This window comes from Anabrus simplex, chromosome 8 (assembly GCF_040414725.1).
Source record: "Anabrus simplex isolate iqAnaSimp1 chromosome 8, ASM4041472v1, whole genome shotgun sequence".
Taxonomy (NCBI): Eukaryota; Metazoa; Arthropoda; class Insecta; order Orthoptera; family Tettigoniidae; genus Anabrus; species Anabrus simplex.
This window is the reverse complement of record NC_090272.1, coordinates 127,077,100-127,098,452: the sequence shown is the minus strand read 5'-3', so window position 1 is coordinate 127,098,452 and position 21,353 is coordinate 127,077,100. Positions and strand designations below refer to the sequence as shown.

At 40.1% G+C, this 21,353-nt stretch overlaps 1 protein-coding gene across 1 annotated transcript in view; it reads left to right on the top strand.

Annotated features, from left to right (window-relative positions):
* Nucleotides 1-21,353, top strand: part of LOC137501910 (von Willebrand factor C and EGF domain-containing protein-like) — a 94,299-nt gene that overhangs the window by 56,173 nt on the left and 16,773 nt on the right. The window contains exons 3-4 of the mRNA XM_068229072.1: nucleotides 5,769-5,901; nucleotides 15,733-15,848. Coding sequence (XP_068085173.1) covers nucleotides 5,769-5,901; nucleotides 15,733-15,848 — 249 coding nt within the window. The remainder of the gene's footprint in view (nucleotides 1-5,768; nucleotides 5,902-15,732; nucleotides 15,849-21,353) is intronic.

The window sequence follows — 21,353 nt, the reverse complement described above, 5'->3', positions numbered from 1 at the left end:
GCAACCTTATGGAGAAACCGCCCCTAATTAGAGGACAGGTTTGGGAAATACAGGCAGCTTGCAGGAGGGCAGTATAATATTTCTGTGAGGCAGTTGTTTGAAGTTGAAAATAAGTTAAGGTTACCGTCATCACTGACTCTAAAGATAAGATCAATCAATCAATACTGATCTGCATTTAGGGCAGTCGCCCAGGTGGCAGATTCCCTATATGTTGCTTTCATAGCCTTTTCCTAAATGATTTCAAAGAAATCGGAAATTTATTGAACATCTCCCTTGGTAAGTTATTCCAATCCCTAACTCCCCTTCCTATAAATGAATATTTGCCCCAGTTTGTCCTCTTGAATTCCAACTTTATCTTCATATTGTGATCTTTCCTACTTTTATAAACGCCATTCAAACTTATTCGTCTACTAATGTCATTCCACGCCATCTCTCCGCTGACAGCTCGGAACATACCACTTAGTCGAGCAGCTCTTCTTCTTTTTCTCTATTCTTCCCAACCCAAACATTGCAACATTTTTGTAACGCTACTCTTTTGTTGGAAATCACCCAGAACAAATCGAGCTGCTTTTCTTTGGATTTTTTCCAGTTCTTGAATCAGGTAATCCTGGTGAGGGTCCCATACACTGGAACCATACTCCTGTTGGGGTCTTACCAGAGACTTATATGACCTCTCCTTTACAACCTTACTACAACCCCTAAACACCCTCATAACCATGTGCAGAGATCTGTACCCTTTATTTACAATCCCATTTATGTGATTACCCCAATGCAGATCTTTCCTTATATTAAGACCTAGATATTTACAATGATACCCAAAAAGAACTTTCACCCCATCAACACAGTAATTAAAACTTGGGGGGAGATGTGGGGAGATTGAAGTAGATGAGTTCTCTGAGCCGCCTCCTCAATCCTCTGTCTTTTTTGATTTTGATAATTCATTGTGTAAGAGCATAGATGTACGTGTAAGTTTACAGGATATTGAAAACTGTAACAATGACATGCCAACTTTAGTCTACTTAGCAGGATATTGTTGCTGTAGTGTCTCAAAGTATTTGAAATGTGAACACTGTAAAGGAATTCTTGTTACTGAGGACTTCATTGATGCCGATGATGACGCATATAATCTAATTAGAAATAAGAGTACGGGTAGGCTTTTGTTCCCTGAAATGTTTCTTATCAATGTAATAATACATAATTTATATTTAGGGGTAACAAAATTATGTACGGATTTTGAAGCACAATTTCTTTTAGTAAATGATCATAGGGAGGTTTGCATGAAACAATGAAAGTTATTCATGATAAATAACTTTTTTGGGAGCCAGATATGTGTAATAACAGGCATACATCAGAATGTATTTGTAGAAAACTGGTATGGACTTCAACAAACATTCTTTTGAATAATTATTGTAGGAAGAGAGGCTCCATGTCAAGGAATGTATTGACGAGGAAGAAACTTGTTATCTGTCAACAGAACAGAATTTCATCCAAATCTGCATTTATGTAAATAAGGGTGTTGTTGCTTTCAATTCTTTTTTTGTGTGGGTGGGGGACGAAATAAAACATGTATTATGAATTTCGGTATTCTGCCATTCCCTTAATTTCTGAACCTCACTTTAATTTTAGCATTGCTTATAAACCTTGTGTATCAACTATCCCTGATTTTTTCAGAAATAGTTTCCTTTGAAGGTGTAAGTTATTTTTAAATGGAAGAATGAGGGTTTGGAGTCATTGTTTTGACAGGTAAGTAACCAGATCAATTAAAACATATGTTAGGATACCATAGTGATATTATGATGATTACTTCTATTTTCAGCCATCTTGGTTTTGTGCTCAGGCCTTATATCTATGTGGTGTTGGTTTACCATATATTTCTACCAGCAAGCGATGATTTTCCACAGCCTTTTCCTTTTGATTAAATAAGAAAAGCAATGCGTGTCGCAATGTTCTTTTTCAGGCATGAACGTCGACATGATCACTGAACGATATACAATGCAGACGGTAGTATTTGGCGGACTGTACTTGTGTGTGTTGGTAGGTTAATGTCAGACAAACAAACTGATATATGTGTCAAATTTATACGCTGCGTACTGTTTGCTAGCTACTTTTCGAAGTTCGCTACATGAAGCTTTGAATGCCCGGAAAAGTTCAACCTATGTGAATGGACGTTATGAAACATACAACGATGGATAGGAGAAGGGATAGTACATCAGATCTTACTGGAACATGTGATATGGTACATGCAGGGAGATTTTGGAGCCTATATACATCCACGACAAGAGCTGGAGAGGGCAATTCTTTCGTTCAATTCTAATCTATTCTATCATTAAATTGGAGGAGGGCTGTATGTCTTGACATCGGAGACGGTCTTAACTGCTGAAGATCTTAACTTAGTTCACTCCGCATCTGAGTAGAGCACTACTCAAAATTAGTCTCATTGAGACCTGGTTAACTCAATGGCGAGAGTTAAAGTCAACGAGAGACCGGTTTTGACTGGTATAGGACAGGAGAAATTTTGTTATGTATTTAGTTACGCTATAATTCTGTAATACGGAATCATAAAAGTGTATTCTCTCCATGAACGTAACCTAAGGGGTTTTGCTATTAAAATTTGGACTCATTACAACTTTATGTAAGGAGTACTGAGGAAGTGTTAAAGTCAGGAAAGTCATTGTTCAATTGGTGAGCTATGCACGAATCAGAGACAGGACTGGTACCTACAACGAGAGATGACGACGCCAGCACGAGAGGTCAATCAAACATCAGCTGCTTCATAGATCGTGTCTAGATAACAGAGTCTGCACATGGTGAGCTAATGGCATAATTACTGCAAGTCTCCGCGCAACAGTTCAGTTTATTAAATTTTATTTCATTCAATTTTTCTTTTGCTTCCGTAAGTTAAGAGTTCGTAAATACGCCGTCACGTTTTTCATTCTAATAAATAGTTATTTAATTGGTTATTGCAGAAATTCTTATTAACGATCCTTAGTTTCCAAGTTAGTGTGTACTTAATGGTTAGTATTCCATCACCTCACCTCTGGGAGTATTTATACTCTCATTACCTATTATTATTATTAATTGTCACCTATCGTCTTCAAGCCATAAGTTTGAAGGCTGGCGCCCATGGGATATTGCTTATGGAGAAGTATATGAGCAAGTATGTATTTATATTAAAATTAAGGTGACCCGGCACGTCACATATTGTCGCACATCTGTGGGCAAGAGTGGGTACGTCACACTTTTGAACAAACCCTGTATTTTAGACAGCTGGGGTAATGGTACCGGTTTTCTCTCTGGGGTTGGCCGATTGCTGCCTTCGACGTGTTCCCAACCAGCCCTTGGCCTTAAGTTTATCAACAGACCAGAAATCCACAATTTAGTTCCGGTTACTTGTTGGTTGTAAGCGATCACATGCTCACGCATGCGCACTATATTGCGACTTGCTATTGTTCTTTAAAATCATCACAGTCATTTCCATTTTCACTTATACCAACACGAATGCATTTTTCGCTCGTAGACTAGGGCCTACTTCATTGTATTTTTGTTTGAGTTCCTGTATCTTTTATGTTTTTCATCCCGTAATTTGTCGTGCTGACGATACTACTTAGTGATTTCTAAACGACTTCCGTTATCAGGCTCTATTGTAGATTTTACGTTTTTATTTCACTACTTCAATAATCATCTTTCCATGTAGTAATTATTATCATCGTGAAAACTTCTGATACCGTAATTAAAGTATTCGTTTGTGAACGCAGAAATAAATCACGTTAAGAGGAAAAGAATCGCCATTATCTGCTCATGTGTGCGTGTGTTTCTTGATACATCTGTTCATATTTCACTTCTCTTTCGAAACTCTCAATCTTCTCACATTTCTCATTTAACCACTTTTCTCTAGCTCTGTCAGTTTCTCTTGTTAACTCATTATTTAGCTTTCTGTACTGCTTTTTGTCTTCTTGTGTTTTAATTGCTTTCCAATTTCTTCTTTCTTCCATTTTCTCCGACATCTCCTTTGTTACCCATTCTTTTCTGTTTCTTCGTCCTTCTCTTATGCCAAGTGCTTGTTTTGCAGCCTCTTTCATTCCGTCTCTAATTGCTATCGAGTATTTATTTATGTTTCCTGTATCTACAGTGGTTTCCACCGTTTCGGTAAAAGTCCTCTCCATCTCATCACGGTTTTCTTTTTCCTTAAGCTTTCCTAAGTTTAGCCTCTCTCTAACTGCACATTTAGTGGTTTTATTTAGTTTCAGTTCCACCTCAGCTACCACTAGGTTGTTATCTGAGTTTATGTTTGCTCCCGGATAAAACTTAGCATTTTTCATCCCACTTCTGAACCTCTTTTGTATAATGATATAGTCGATCTGATATCTTTGATCATTCAGTGGAGATGTACAAGTATATCAGCGTCTTTTGTAGTGTTCAAATAATATATTTCATATCACTAACTACTTCTCTTTACAGAATTCAATTAGGGACTGTCCTCTATTTTTCTTTTCTCCAACAATTCCCTCTTCCTCACCTTTTCCAACTACAGGATTCCAATCTCCTTTAATAATAACACAAGCACCCTTTTGCTCCTTCTCATAATATTTTTCCATCTCATCTTCGGGGTGTTGACTGGTTGGCATATACACCTGTATTAGCACCAACTCTTTTACTTGCCCCTTTAATCTCATCATCATTATCTTGCCATCAATAGCATCTACTTTAATAACCTTCCCTCTGAGGTCGTTTTTCAGTAGAAATCCTGCTCCATTATTCTCTTCTCCTGAGTAGTAAAAATGGTAATCACTACTTGTAATTTCACCACTTCCACCCCAACGCACTTCAGACATACCAAGGATATTCAGACGGTTCTTAATCATTTCTTGCTTGACATTTTCGAGTTTTCCACTTTGTAATAGTGTTCGAACATTCCACATTCCTATTCTGAGCCTGTTTCCTACCTTACTTTTCCTCTTCAGAACAAAATGTTGCTTTACATCCTGATCAAGAGTTTCTCTCGTTGTAGTCCTCTCCCGGAGATCCGACTGATAGAACGCTTTACCTCCGGAATCTTTTACAGCGAGAATCATTTCATGCACTACTAGGGGGAAAATAAATAAATATGGTAGTTTCCCCTTTCTTTCCACATTTAAACTAAGGAGGAGAATCATCCTCAGTCCCCCAGCACTGGTCGGCTCGCTGATCCATTTTTCCGCTGGGGCTGGATATCCAACCTTCCAATAGGTTGCTCAGGTTAACCGGGACACCTCTTGTAGGTTACATGTTGGAGTTGGAGTGAAAGAGGCTAGTGGTGGATTCTCTTGCTGAACCCAATATTTAATGTTGCATATGTCTGGCAACGACGCATTTCACTCCCTTTTTGTCCGGAGCCATAAGGACTCCCCCAGGTTAATTCCTGGAGCCGATGTAGTAATAGACCAACTAATTATAATAAGGGTTATAATTGAATATGAATTTTAAGAAAAGTGATTCCAGAACCTCCCCAGTTTCTGGTGATGCGTAACTGGGGGGGGGGGAGGGAGAATTGTACTTTATTCTTATGTATTATGGCTCTTAAATCGGAACGCTGTGGCCGTAGTTGATCTGTTTGTCATTATGATTATGTACCACGCGTTATTCCATTGGGTATATGCGTTTTTCGTTCAACATTTTTCTTAAAACTCCGTCTGAATTGCTGGTGCAGCAAAGTGCACGGGTCCTGCTACAGTAGTGAGAAAAGAAAAGTAACTGTATTGCGAAATTTTAATCTCATTTGGTGTTGATAGGTCAATGGCAGAAACGAAATAAGTACAAGTGCTACTTCAAAAACCATGTATTCGAGCTTGGCGCCCGGCCCAGTGAGGAGGACGTATACGGCCCCTGTCTCAGCGACTGTGTTTGCTTCTACAACAGCACACGGTGAGTTTTAAATCGTCATACTTTTTCAAAGATACGCACAGATTATGTTTTGTTTGGCGCAGTTGGATGTACGGTCTACTGTGTTCGTGTAGGTATACGTATTGGAAAGTTGAATAATGACAAGGAACAAACAAGTGCAAATCAACAAATATATAAGGCACTGGGAAAAAACGTGAATCACGTCAATATTTCGCCCTGTTGTCATTTTATTAGCTGCAGAAATTAGCCAATCAGATCGCTTCGCGGGCGACTTCAGATCGGCTTTTCGAGGCGTTATTGCGAAATCTGCACGTGGCTTATGACAGGCTTCAGAGCGCCAAAGAAGAAATAGGGCCGATTGCAGAAACGGTGTCTAGTTTTAAGCCTTAGACATCGTGTACATAAACAACGTCTAAATCGAGCACGATCTTCCATTGCATAAACAATGTTCAATCGATGTTTAACTAGACATCGCTTAAAGTTTCAATTTTGGTTTGAAAATGGAGACAGAAGTATCTTTCATGCAACTCTTTGCTTGTCACAACCAATGAAATTCGTCGGTGCGCGCGCCGAACGCCAGTCAGCTGTTTGTCTTCCTACACATTACTCAAATATGGCTGAGCATGACTTGCCCCCAGATAAGAGTATCGCTTTCGGTGGAAATTAAATCTCATAATATTATCGACACTAAAGCGACACGCCACCGCACGGGGAAGTGTAGCTTTCATTATAGCGTTGTTGCAGTGAGTGTAATCTACCCGTAAATACAGTAAGTAGCTTTGACGAAGGGACGCTGAAGCAATAGTAATGTGTAACCGAGTGTGTTGTACGGGCGATATAGATGTAGCTTGCATTCTGGAGATCGTAGATTCGAAACGCATCATCGGCAGCTGTGAAGATTGTTTTCCGTAGTTTCCCTGTTTTTACACCAGGCAAATACTAGGGCTGTTATTATGGCCACGGCTCTTCTTCCCCAGTCCTCTTTAAACAATAATCACCACCACTTGCCTTTTCCTATCTGATAGTTGCCGAAAACTTATACAATTATGTATATATAAAAAGCCCATACAACCTACTTAGTTTTCACTGTTGTGTGTGTTTACCTGGCAGTAAATATAAATGAATCCCTCCCGGTTGATGTAAGTGACAGCCCTCTGACGATCGGAACAAGTAATTCTGATATGTATGTAGTCGAAGTGACCTATAATTCCACGGAAATTACCCCATGAATGTAATAAGACATATCGGTTTGCAAGAATTGTATTCAAGTTGACAGTTACCGGACTGTCACTTTGTCGGTCTCAAGAAACAAGTCTCTCGAAAAGCGAAACCTTATTTTAAGATCTATCTCCCCGTATATGACAAACGAATTGCTGCGATTTAGCAGCGGGCGACCCACAGAGAGGCCGTCGGACTAAACTTTCTTCCCGGAATCGTCTCAACATGATAATACAAATTACATATTTCACGGTACATAACCTCTGATTGTGATTCACTCCTTTCATTTGAGTCTAAACCGTGCTCTCGGCAGTGTTTAAACATGAGCGGTTGAACATCGGTTTTAGACAGTGTCTAAGTGATAAGTAACGTCTCTGCAAAGCGGCAGCCATACTTAGGCAGTATTTAACCGTAGACATCGTCTAAATACCGTTTCTGCAACCGGCCCATAAACTTCTCCAGGGAAGGAACTTGAACAAGGACCTCCCTGCTGATAGGCTCGCCCCATAGCAAGCACGCTACGGTGACATTGGCTGAGACCCACGGTGTGTTAGTGATTGATGCTCATTTCTTGGTATGGCTCTCAAACCTGACCAAGCCACGTGCAGATTTAGCAACACCGCCACGTAACGCTCATTTGAATTCGCGAAGCGATCTGATTGGCTAACTTCAGCAGCTGATAAAATGACAACAGAGCGAGATATCGACGTAAATTTTCAAATTACTTATCAGTATGACCAACACTCTAACGCTCATCTACTCGGTTCACGATGTTTCCGACCACCCTGTATAGAAACATCGAAAGGAACACCCAATAGGATAAACACAATGGTAGGTCAGAATGGGAAGAGGAAGAAATGGAAGGGAAACACAACACTGATTTCTTCTCCCGCAGTAACCTGTCATGTGTTCCTTTTGATGTTCCTCACCTCACTTTTTACATTAACTGGAGAGTTAAAGCAAACTTTTTTCCTGGCAAAATTCCGCTGCACAAAAGGGTTAAGATTAATAATTTATTATTATTATTGTACCGGGAGGTACACCTCACCTCCGCTCATTCAAAAGAAGCGCCTTAATGAACTCTATCTATCCAACAGAATGTGAAACTGCTACTACATGAAGTTGGAACTTTAATCAGAAGATGTCACAACTGAAGTATTGAGTAATTGTGTTATTGTGAAGTGGCCTAAACTGACTGGATTTAGTTGCTTTGTGTTTGTTTACTTCAAGAAGTTTGGACATTTATCCATAGATGTCACTACCAAAGACTATGGTCATGCACTCTGGAGCAAAGTAAAAGAAGTTGTTATTCAAAGAAATTTTGTGTTCATAGGTTTTCTCTAGTAAAACAACTTTCATTTGTTTTTCTTATATATTTCAAAGTTCACAACACTTCTTTCTCATTCCGCCAGTTTTGAATCTGGCCAATGGTAATTTTCTGTAATTATTTTTCAGTCTATCACAGGATTCGTTTTGGTTCCCTGGGTGTAACTTTTGAATTTGCCAATACAATTGAGAGGGTGTGTCCGGATTAGTCCAGAATACTCTCGAACCTTCCCTTCGGGTATATAAACTGCGGCTGCTCTGCATACCTTCTCGCATTGATCGTCGTATTTCTGAGTGTGTTTGTTAAGACAGGAGGCGGGGCGCCTCATTCTTCAGCAGGCAGAACATCAGTCAGGTAATGGCCACCAATATTCTATCTTTCTAGCTGTCTCCGCAAACGTATTCGAGGGCAAGGTCCGAATTTCTGACTGTGTAACCGTTTGATGTAAACTTCTTCCTTTTCATGTAAAATTTCATAAAGTCTTTAACTGTAAATCGGGGATGGAGAGTGCGTTACCCTCTCGAGTTCCCCTTCATCCTGGTTTGAGGTGACTACGTTTTCGTAACTGTTTTCTTTCCTGTAGTGTATTAAATTAACTTTCATTCGAGTCACCTCAGTTGCTTGGGATTAGCCCCTGTATCATCGGATCGAGAGGCCTGATAGGATTTTAATACTTCATTATCTAGGAGCGCAAGAGTACGCCTCCATTCAGTTTGTGTTCGGGCCATTTATTTTAACCTGTTCTTTTTCCACAAAGGCCCAGCAGGTTGGGTACTAGATACCCCTGTGTACTGACTTTTGTTAAGTTAATTGCGCCTAGAGAGGCCAGAGGTTTTGGAAGGTTTTGTAATGTTGCCTTAAGCGGGTTGGATAAAATTGGGTCAATATTAGAGAGCATGTAAGCTCTATCCTAAATTTCTGTAATATTGAGGAGTGCCTCTGGAAGGCTGTAAATTTGTTGGAGTAAAGTGCTCTTAAATTGGGATATTCCTATCCTTGTCTAAACATTGAGATTTTGCAATGTTTTGTAAACTGGATCCGGTATCTCAGAATTTGTAAACTAAGGGTTTGAAGCCCTAAATCTGTCAAATTTACTAATTTTGGATCTTCCTAGTCTTCTTTCATGATTGCTATTTGTACCTGCCATGTTGTTATGTTCACTCAGTGAAAAAGATTGTTAAGTTTGTTTTTTGAAAATAAATATAACCTCTTAAAGTTTTAATTCAAAATCTGATATCGTAGTTAGACCTATTCAACGCCCGCACCTTTTTCACCTTTCTGCGATCCACCAATACACGGTAACAATTATTATTATTATTATTATTATTATTATTATTATTATTATTATTATTATTATTGTTACGGAGTTATCAGTGGAAGTCAGCGGTGAAAGAAGGTGCGGGCTGGAATGGGTCTAACTACAAGTTCGAAAGATGAATTAAAATTTCAACAAGGTTATATTTTCAAAACTTAACAATGGTGACATAGAATTTTGAGCGTACAACAAATATCAACAAGTTAAATCAGGTACACAACCAAGAGAAAAATATAAACAGTTTCCACTAGGGGGAAATAACAAAGAAAATCAGGTACAATGCCGCTTTACAAGAAAGCACCAGTTAAGTGGTCTTTACAAATTTTGGGCTACGGGCCCAAATTCATCAAACCTTGAGCTCTCAGCTCACAATCACAAAACACCAAAGGGCAGAAAACCCTTAATTACATGGAGCATTAGCTCCCAACCTTACATTTCAAGCCTCTCTAAGGCACTTTTACCAAAACTCCATAAAGAGCTGACCCGCTCTCGATCTTTCAAGCCTATAAGGCAATAACAAACTTTTACACAAACTGCCATCAAGGCATAATAAAGAAACAGGGGTATCTCGTACCCAATCTACTGGCCCTTAGTGTGCAAAACCAGGTTAATTTAAATGGCCCAAAACAAAAAGGATGGAGGCGTAAATTTGCACTCCTAAAATCTACATTTTAAAACCTAAGTGGCGCTAGACCGATACACAGGGGCTAATCCCAAGCTAGGGAGGTGACTCGTATGAGAAAACTTTAATACATTAAGGAAGAGAAGAAACGGTTATGAAAACGTAGTCACCTCAATTTCAAATGAAGGGGAGCTCGAGAGGGTAAAGCACTCTCTATCCCCGAATTAAAGTTCAAGAAAACTGAAGTTTACCAGGAAAAGGGGTTTACATGTTTAATAGTTTACATATGAAAGGTTTCGAACTCTTCCCGAGAGTTAAACTGCTGAGCTAGCACGAAATAAAGATGTTAAATGGCCATTACCTTGTTGGAGATCTGTTGCCCGAAGAAAGAGGCGCTACCCGCCCCCTGCTACATATCCACACACTAAGCTAGATGTTACTGAAGTGGCCCCGAGACAAGAAAATCAGAAGTTTTTATACCCTCGTGGAAAATTCGAGACCTTTCAAGAATGAGTAGACACCCCCCTCAAATTTTATTGGTAGACTCTGAATTACACATGGAAATGTGAAGAAGAAAGCTATGATTGGAGGAAAATTAATTACAGAAATTACTGATTGGATAAATTCAAAACAGGCGGAAAGAAAGGATTAATATGCCAACCCACAAACCACAGAACAAAATTTAGTAAAGACAAAACTTATGAATACAAAATTTCTTCAAGAGAGTTCATTCCATTGCACCAGAGTGTATTACCATAGTTTTTGGTAGAGACATCTGTTAGAGAATGTCCACACTTCTTGATCACTGAAAAACAAAAGCAAATCAACAACACACAGTGACATCTTCTGATAAACAGCCGAGTTAGTTCAGTTGTCAAAGTTCTGGGTTTCTCCAGTAGAGAAGTTTCAATTGGCGCAAGATTTGAACTTGCGTCGTAGAGGTGTACCGCCCGGTACAATTATTATTATTATTATTATTATTATTATTATTATTATTATTATTATTAAACGGTGATTTACGCGGAACAGAGAGGTAAAGAAGCGTGAGGGTTGAATGGCTGGACAAAGCAAGAATTTAAGTTTGAGTATACCTGTTAACATGTGAGAAATTTTAATTTTCTTCCTTTTCACACCAAAAATAACAATATAACCAGGAACAAGAAGCGAGAGGAAAGCTCAGAAAAAAACGAATAGAGCCCTAGGATCAGAAATGTTTAAAATTGTGGAATACAAACTCCAAAGGAGAGTTCGTTAGCTCTTTGACAAGGGGAGCTCGAAAGCTCAGAGATCACGCGCAAGAAATAGCTCAACAGTTCAGAGTCATTCGCTTTACATGAGCACGGAAGCTCACACCTATTACAGAATTTCACACCACAAATTTGAATTTACACACCGTTACATAACGGGTTAGGCTAAGTTGTACGGCTTTAGGAAAGGTATATCAAAATAGCATTTAAAAGAAGAAGGCATAGATTCTGATATCATTTGCAAGGTAGATATCGAACCCAGCATTTACATTTATAAAATATTACCACGGTCTTGAACCCAGGAGTCCATTTAACCAAGTTTAAAATGATGCCCTGAAATGAGCTAGGAGGTTACGTTATAATTTCTTAAGTAGCAATAAGTTTCTTGAAAAATAGCCGTACACTCGTTGTTTACAGGATGGGGGAATGCACAAGAAAATAGGATCTACCGATCGATAGTTAACAGGAGCAGAAGGCCCACGCTACACGGATGCAAAAGTGGAGAAGAAAGGAAGGTAAATTGTACAAAAAAAAGCAGAAAATCAAAATGAATGGAGAAAAACCCAAGTATTCCAGAGAAAGTATTCACATTACCTGATTGGTCTTAAGGGTCGACGAAGCAGAGGCTAATCCATACTACTCGGTGACTAAGAAGAGAAAGATGTTAACATCTGAAAAGAAGATATTAAATTTTACTCTCAGGAAGCTGTCACTAAAATTTAAGTTGAGAGGAAGTTTAACGAGATTAAATCACTCGCGCTTCTTTATATTTTACAAAATCCCATCAGGGCAAAATTAAAAGTCCGGAACGGAGAACGGAGGCCTACATTGAATTTAAAGTTCACCAGAAAATGCCCTACGTTAATAAAATTTAAAAGTGATCTGAAAATTACATTTTAAAGGGGGTCATATACATATTCCCTCAGTTCACATGCAGATAAATCACATAGTTGTTATTCTGCCTTCCTTATAACTGTTTTCTCACGCGGACCGATCCTCACATCTCCATCGCTTCCCCTTTCAGAGGAACACTCCTCTCAGTCGCACAATACAAGATTCACTGACGCCAGACAAGACCCAGAATCCAGCAAAACCCGCCCTTGAAATAGCTACCCAGCAGAAGTTTCCAGACGGAAAAGAAAGAAAATGAAAGATAAGACATGATTGGGTGATAGGATTCAGGAGAGAAGCAATATTATTGGGATTAGTTTAATAGTATGGATGGCAACACACACACAAAAAAAATACCGATTACATGACCAAACGTAACAACACAAATTTTCTTGATGATTATTAAAGTCTTTAAACACTAGGCTGCGCTAGTAAATTACCAGAAGAAACATCTGTTCCTTAGAGTTTAAAATTCTTCTATCAGAGAGTTAATGAGTTTTGAGGTAGATAAGTTAAGTGAAGATACAAGCAGAAGCGTTTATTGAAGGGTCCTCTATCTTCCCTACCCGGTGACGCAGATGTGTCCGATATGCTCAATAGGGGCAGAATTTATCACTCGGAATATTTTCCCCACGATAGGTTGGCTTTCCTTCGGAGATTATTAGTATGGGTCTCTCGCCTCACCTCCTGGTGCTCCATCTGTTCCTCATTATAGCATAAGAAGGAAGATGGGAAGTTTATACAAAAAAACAAAAATACATTGTTTTAGAATAAATGTACTGTATAACATTCTATTCTTTACTTTTTTAAATTTCCGTTGTCGCTGTAATGGAAATGGTAGTTCACTATAACTGGAAGTTATAGTGTGTGTTGTAATGTATGCGAATCGGGAGAATGTCCATTATAATCGAGTTCCTTATATCCAAAGTTGACTGCAATTGTAATGATTGTGACGATGTTTGCTTGTCTTGTGGGAAAAACCAAAGAAAATGTCAGCCCTTATTAACATTTATCTCTGGAGAAAGAGAGATAACATCTTGAACAACGGAGTGTTGGATAAAGAAAGCAAAGGGCTCTAAAAAGTGAAATACAAAAGCGACGACCTAGGTCTGGCAAAACTAACAGGTTGTCGTAGGACGAGACAAAAAAAGTCGAGCAAGGCAGGCTGGATCAAAAAAAAAAAGATTGGGCCACAAATGAACGGAAGCTATACTAGATTATTGGGGTTGTCGAGATGGCGGTGGATCTGATGACCTAGATGTTAGGCCACTTCGAACTACAATCATCATCGAGATGGCCTCGTTATGAGCTACTGAGAGGTGGTGAAGGTATGAAGCCTATTTGTTGAAGGAGCTGAAAATGTTAGCGCTCAGTGGACTCGATCCCACTAGAATCTTTAGCAATTTCTTTGGCAATGGGTAACTCATGAAGGCAGTAAAAAATAAGGTAATAAGTAGGGTTCGGAAGTTTATCACCCAGGAAGTACAAAATATGCAAGCAAATATGCCCTAAAAACTAGCTAAACATGACCTTAAGCATTTTAGGGATTTCTAGCAAATATTACTAATATAAGAGTCCGACCCCATGGCTAAATTATTAGCGTGCTGCCCTTTGGCCACAGAGGTCCCGGGTTCGATTCCCGGTAGGGTCGGAAACTTTAACCATCATTGGTTAATTTCGCTGGCACGGGGGCTGGCTCTATGTGTCGTCTTCATCATCATTTCATCCTCATCACGACTCGCAGGTGGCCTATGGGCATAAAATCAAAAGACCTGCACCTAGCGAGCCGAACATGTCCTCAGAAATTTCCGGCACTAAAAGCCAGTCGCCATTTCATTTTTTCACTAACATAAGACGTGTCCAAAAATGATGACCGAAGATACAGCGGAGACATTTAATCATGCAAACTGACAGAGCTACAGTAGGTAAATTAACACTTTATACATTCATTCAGTAGCATAGCCCTGAGTCGTAGTTCTCATTCTGTTAAAAAAAATGAAGTTCTTCCGTGCAAATTGCTTTACGTCACACCGACACAGATAGGTATTATGATGGTGACGATGGGATAGTAAATGGTCAGGAGTGGGAAGAAAACCGCCGTGGCCTTAATTAAGTTACATTGGTACTGCCCAGCATTTTCCTGGTGTGAAATTGGGAAACCACGCAGAAACCATCTTCAGGCCCGCCGGCAGTGGGGTTCGAACCCACAATCTCCCGAAAGCCAACAATGAACTACTAGCATGATTTTTAGTACTTATCAGAATACTTTCGTACATCATCTCTTTCTCGGTATCATATCCTCTAAGCCTGCTACCTCTTTCGAGAAAAGAAAGAAGATTACATCTACTAAAGTATTTTGAAATCCTGTGTTTGAAAATCGACGCAGATAACATGTACGTTTTTTTAAAAAGGCGCTTCATCTTAAAAAATGCTCAAAATATTACCAAATATGACCTTATATCGCTATAATGAGCAAAAAAACGACCAAAGCAAAAAACCGGCCGAAATATGCACTTATATGCAACATCAAATTGCTTTAAACGGGATCAGGGACGCATCATTCGCAGTTACTTTTCAGAGTCGAGATATAATTGCCTCAGGAATGAGATATGAGTTTTCCTTAACATCCGAAACTTACGAGGGAACACATACATGTGTTTCACTGGGATTCGGTTGAAATTACGTAGGAATATTCGTGGGAGGCAGTAGAATGCTAAGGTGAAAACTGCATGTGCCCAGCGCAAGTTTAAACGCCAAAACAGAACAAATAAATAGTTGTAAAATTAGAAGTGCCGCGGGAGTATCGGGGTGTGGAAGATCACGGCAGATCAGCTCGACACTGCCCGGTTGGCTCACGTCCGCTGCTTCGCTCCTCCCTACCTCTCCGCCACACGCCGATACTCCCGCGGCACTTATAATTTTACGACTATTTATTTGTTCTATTTTGGCGTTTAAACTTGCGCTGGGCACATGCAGTTTTCACCTTAGCATTCTACTGCCTCCCACGAATATTCCTACCAAATTTCAACCGAACCCGAGTGAAACACATGTATGTGTTTCCTCGTTAGTAATAAGACATGGGGGAAAGTTATTCGTGTCTATTCTTTCATTTTATTAATCTGTTGCATCCTTCTCCTCAAATATTATGCTTATATAACTGTTAGAAATTATTGAGCAAAAATATAGTGCGTTTCAAGCTAATAGTATGATGTGACTTTCTTTAAAAACACAGGTCGTACGTCAAGTGCTCTGCGAAGCAGTGCCCAGAAAGTAGGCAACCCCCACTGGCCAAAGGATGTGTTCGTCAGTACTTCACCGACAGCTGCTGTTCGACTGGTGTCACATGTGGTAAGAAAGTATTAAAATGAAGAATAGTTCTCTGTGTGGATCAGTGGTGGAGGCCTGTCCTCTGGATTTTAAGATGATTTCAAACACGATAGGGATAGTCGGATGTTTGAAAGGCGGAAAAAGATCCTTTTGACACTCCATGTCGTACGATGTCATCATGTAAAAGGATCTCTGGACCTACACGGTGTTTACGCGTCAAAATTAATTACAACTCAGTGCAACAGGGATCCACTTTCTGCCATCTGTAGAGTAGAACGGAACATCAAAACTGGCACACATGCTTAGATGGTGACAACTGTAACTCCATATACAGAGTACTTCTTATAAACTCTGACCATTCACCCAAGGAGCCAGACTGACATTAAATAAATAGCATTATTTGTATTACATCCCATGTCCGGCCCCGCGGTGTAGGGGGCAACGCGTCCGCCTCTCACTCGGCGGCCCCGGGTTCGACTCCCGGTTGGGTCAGGGGTTTTTAATTGCGAAAGATTAATATCCCTGGTCTGGGGATTGGGTGTTTGTGTCGTTCTTAACGTCGTCCTCACATTCAACACTCTACAATTCTTCAGGCTGAACGAACGGTAGAACGAAAGGATTCGATCTCATATCGGTGCATTTGCAGGCACGTAAACGAAATCCTGCGGGACAAAATTCTGACACGTCGGCGTCTTCGAAAACCGTAAGAGTAATTATAATAATAATAATAATAATAATTTTGTCAAAATCATTTGCTAGATTTATTCTGCTATGAGATTTAATTATGAATGAGGAGTGTCTATACAGACAGTTTAATCCATCTAGGAGCTAGAAAATTGTACTCCCTCTATCGAAATTTGGGCCCCTGCAATTATTTTTTTGAAAAACCTCCGCTCCATTTATATGAGCCCATTCTAATGAAAAACCTTTCCCACTTAATCCACAGTTTCAAACAAATCGAGTGTGTCAATGATTCGCATTAGCGGCATTAACCCGGACTACAGTGATTGTGCTGATCTCGCGGAGTAGGTTTCCATTATGTCCGTTGCTGTGGTTGGCGAACAGTTTACAGGTCTAGAATTTGTTGATTAAAAATGTAGAACGAAACTCACTGTGTAAAGTGTGATGCCTATCTGTGCTTCTCCAAGGAAAATCTGTTTCAGGTATAATCACATGTGGATAACGTTGAAAAATTACCTGCTTTATACAGATTAAATAGTACGCCTGACTGAATATTTTTTAAATATAAATTGCTTCAATTATGTTAAAAATGGTCAGTAGTATAATTTGTTATCACTTTTCGGTATTCTATCCCCAACGAATTCGTTAAGAACCATTTTAAATATTTTTACTTTTATCATTCTTTTGTGTCCAATAATGGGAAAACCTGCTCAATGCATACCTGACCAGCACAATTCTGGAAATAAGACAGAAATCATTTTTGAAAGCATATTTTTTTTGCCAGCTCCATGGTCTCGAGGTAGCGTGCCTGCCTCTTACCCAGAGGTCGCGGGTTTGATTCCCGGCCAGGCCAGGAATTTTTACGTGGATCTAAGGGCTGGTTCGAGGTCCACTCAGCCTACGTGATTAGATTTGAGGAGCTATCTGACGGTGGGATGGCGGCACCGGTCTAGAGAGCCAAGAATAACGGCCGAGGGGATTCGTTGGGCTGACCACACGGCACCTCGTAATCTGCAGGCTTTCGGGCTGAGCAGCGGTCGCTTGGTAGGCCAAGGTCCTTCAGGGCTGTAGTGCCATGGGGTTAGATATATTTGTTCTATATTCCAGGCCATGGACCCATTTAAAAATGTACATTAAAAAATTACGAACGGGTTTTCAGGTTGGAAAGAGGTGAGTTTTGAAATAAAGCTTGTTTCTCTTCATTTTCATGAACAAAGTTTAAAGTATGAGGAACCGAGCTCGATAGCTGCAGTCGCTTAAGTGCGGCCAGTATCCAGTAATCAGGAGATAGTGGGTTCGAGCCCCACTGTCGGCAGCCCTGAAGATGGTTTTCCGTGGTTTCCCATTTTCACACCAGGCAAATGCCGGGGCTGTACCTTAATTAAGGCCACGACCGCTTCCTTCCACTTCCTAGGCCTTTCCTATCCCATCGTCGCCACAAGACATATCTGTGTCGGTGCGACGTAAAGCAAATAGAAAAAAAAGTATGAGGAAAGAATTTATCTCGATGTCCATGACTATGTTCCTGTTACGTACTGCACCGTACGAACGGCTTTTTATCATACAACCTATGAACAAATTACTGAGTGAGGAAATTCCTCGCGTCTTATCAGAATCTCATCTTGTAAAGTTGTTCTTTCTTTAATGGCGACCGTGATCCTGTCTTCGGTATAATACTTAGCCATGGCAGTCATCTCAACTATAGACAATAGCTAATTACGTTACGCTTCATCATATCTTATGGAACATTTTATATCGAATGGAAAGGTCGTAGTTATTATTACGGCTATCAGCATAACCATAATTCTTTTCGAGAGGACGAAGATAATTTTAAAGTCGAGTGATTTAATGGATAATGTAGCGAAACTAATAAATATGTGACAAAGATAACTCAAAGTATCCTCGCCAGAGAGTTGGTGGCCTGGTTCGGACTGTGTAGCTCAGGGCCTCTCAGGGTGCATGCGCGTGGTGCATGCACTGTGCACGGTGCAAAAGACGACTTCGCTTGCAGACCCCCCACTCCTCTTTCCCTACACCTGCCTCACCCGTTCGGCCTGTCTCCGCGTTCCTCACCTTCACTGCTGTTTCTCCCCCACTGCGGAATGTTTACGTATGGTGAGCGCAGACGCTCAGTTGTAAGAGACAAGGTTACCAGTGTTATTAAAAAAAACCTTCTTCTTTCAGTTTAGTTGGAGGGTCCCATTTCCGAAAGGCGCTGGACCAGGGTACTAAACAACTTTACAGGTGGTGCACGGCATGCTGGATATTTGTCGGCATAGGCTATACTGTATATTACGTTTGGTTTGAGTAGTGTCCTTCTCTAGCTCTTCTTTTCCTTTTTCCTTGCAATTATACCAGTAATGTCTGGAATAAGGGATCGGCTGACAGCAATTCTGAGGTCGTTCTTTAAATTACAATCAGAATTACTAGCACGCAATCTAGTTTTCGTACAAGTCAAAACAGAAAACCTTTCACATATACATGTGGAACCAAACATAGAAATAATCTTAGCTGCTTCTCGATGTAGTTTAGGAAAATCTTCCTTCGACAAATTCTGGTAGAATTCGGGCAAAGTCTTTGTATGGAAAAACAGATCTTTTTGACGATCATCGTTTTGCAAATCTATTAATTCAAATTGTAAATCAGGAGATACACTTTCAACTGCTACCGAAAAGGGCTTTAAAAAGACATCAAGCATTGGCTGCAGGTCAGTAATATCCTGTAACGAGAAACACACTTTAAAAAAATAAAAGTTATGTTTTTAATATATGAAATTACTTTGGAGTACCAAAAGGGACGTATTTACATAAAGAGGTATTGTGGACGAATGTTTTCTAATTGCATGTTACGCTTGTACACTTAAAATCATTTACTTTTTTTTTTTTACAGTTGACGGTATACCGGTACTTTACCTGGAATCGGTCGCTAAATTCGCTTTCAAGGGATTGTAGCACCTCGACGTACTTTTCAAAGCGTGCTCCTTCCCGCACAGATGCTTTCAAACAAAACCATAGTAACGTTTTGAGTAAACCACTTTGTAAAACCTAGAGTATTTATTAAAGATTATAATATGTATATATCTTACCTAGCTCAGGGAAGTGTTCCGTATTTTTTTCCGAAAGGTTGTGTTTGAGGAGTTGAAGTTTCTGTTGGAAAGCCTTAATCTTGCTGACCATGTCGTTGATAAGATGATTTTCTTTTTGGAGTTTCAGACTTAGATCATTTAGAAGAGCCATAATATCTGCTAAAAATCCTAAGTCAGCTGCCCATTCAGGGTCATGTAAAAGTGGCTCTGGACGTCCTTTTTCCACCAAAAACTCAGCAACAGCGTGGCGTATTCGAAAAAATCGTAAAATCACCTTTCCCTTGCTTAACTACCGTACCTCTGCATGGTAGGGGATATCGGGATACTCTTCCTCAAGTGAAACCAAAAATTCTTTGAATTGGCGATGAGTGAGCCCGTGAGAACGAATATAGTTCACGATACGCACAACTACGTTCATCACGTCTTGAAGACCGATAACTTTTGCACAAAGAGCCTCTTGGTGAGCAAAACAATGAATGGATGGCAAATTCGGCATATTAAGCTTCTTCCGCAGTAAACCAGTGAACCCTTTTACTTTACCGCGCATTGCTGGCGCATTGTTGTCACGGAAAATAGCTTTTCCCAAGTGAGTCTTATTCCTTCAGCTGCCATTTTGACCGCGTCTAAAATATCCGCACCGTAGTGTCCTTCAGTGAAATCATATCTAGGAGCTCTTCCGTGACATGCAGGTCGTCTACGCCACGTAAAAAAATGGCTAACTGGGATGTGTCGCTAATATCCGTTGACTCATCAAGTGCAATGGAATACGCTAAGAAGTCTTGAGTTTTGGCTGCCAATTGTTCACGCAAATTCCCTGCAATGTCGCTGATTCGTCGAGTTATTGTCATACTGGACAGTGGTATTCTGCTGTATACTGGAGCTAATGTAGGGTTCATTGTTTCTACTACGTCCAACAAAAAACTCTTTATTAGTGGCCCTTCCATAAACGGCTTCCCAGCTCTTGCTAGCCGTAAAGCAACTTTATAACTAGCTCGAAGAGTAGCGTCACTACACCCTTCATCTTCCTCGCCCTAAATTAGATATATTAAAGAAGTGAATTAGAAATACAGGTACATGTTTGAGAGGAATGTAAATATAATTTTAAAAAATGCAGAACCTGTAACCAAACTGAAAATGTTACGATACTGGAACAAACCTCATTTGTTAATATAAGTAGTATAATGGGAGAGTTCGGGCGCCTCCTCCTCCTCCCGCCGCCTCCTCCGCCGCCTCCTCCTCCGCCGCCGCCCGCGGGAAATTTGAATTTTGGCGGGAAATTTGAATTTTGGCGGGAGATTTGAATTTGTAAACAAAGCCACGTGCTTTTTGACAGCTGTCATCGACAACAACGCAACGCTAACCTCACTGCTGCCATCTTGACGGGCCTAAACCTCACTAGTGCCAACTTAACCTAACTAGCGTGAGGTAAACAAACCCACGTGTTTTTTGACAGCCACGTGCTTTTTGACGGACAACAACGCATCGCTAACCTCAGTACTGCCATCTTGACGGGCCTAAACCTTAATAGTACCAACTTAACCTAACTAGCATGAGGTAAACAAAGCCACGTGCTTTTTGACAGCCACATGCTTTTCAACAGATTTGTAAACAAAGCCACGTGCTTTTTGACAGACAACAACGCATCGCTAACCTCAGTACTGCCATCTTGACGGACCTAAACCTTAGTGGTACCAACTTAACCTAACTAGCGCGAGGTAAACAAACCCACGTGCTTTTTGACAGCCACGTGTTTTTTTGAC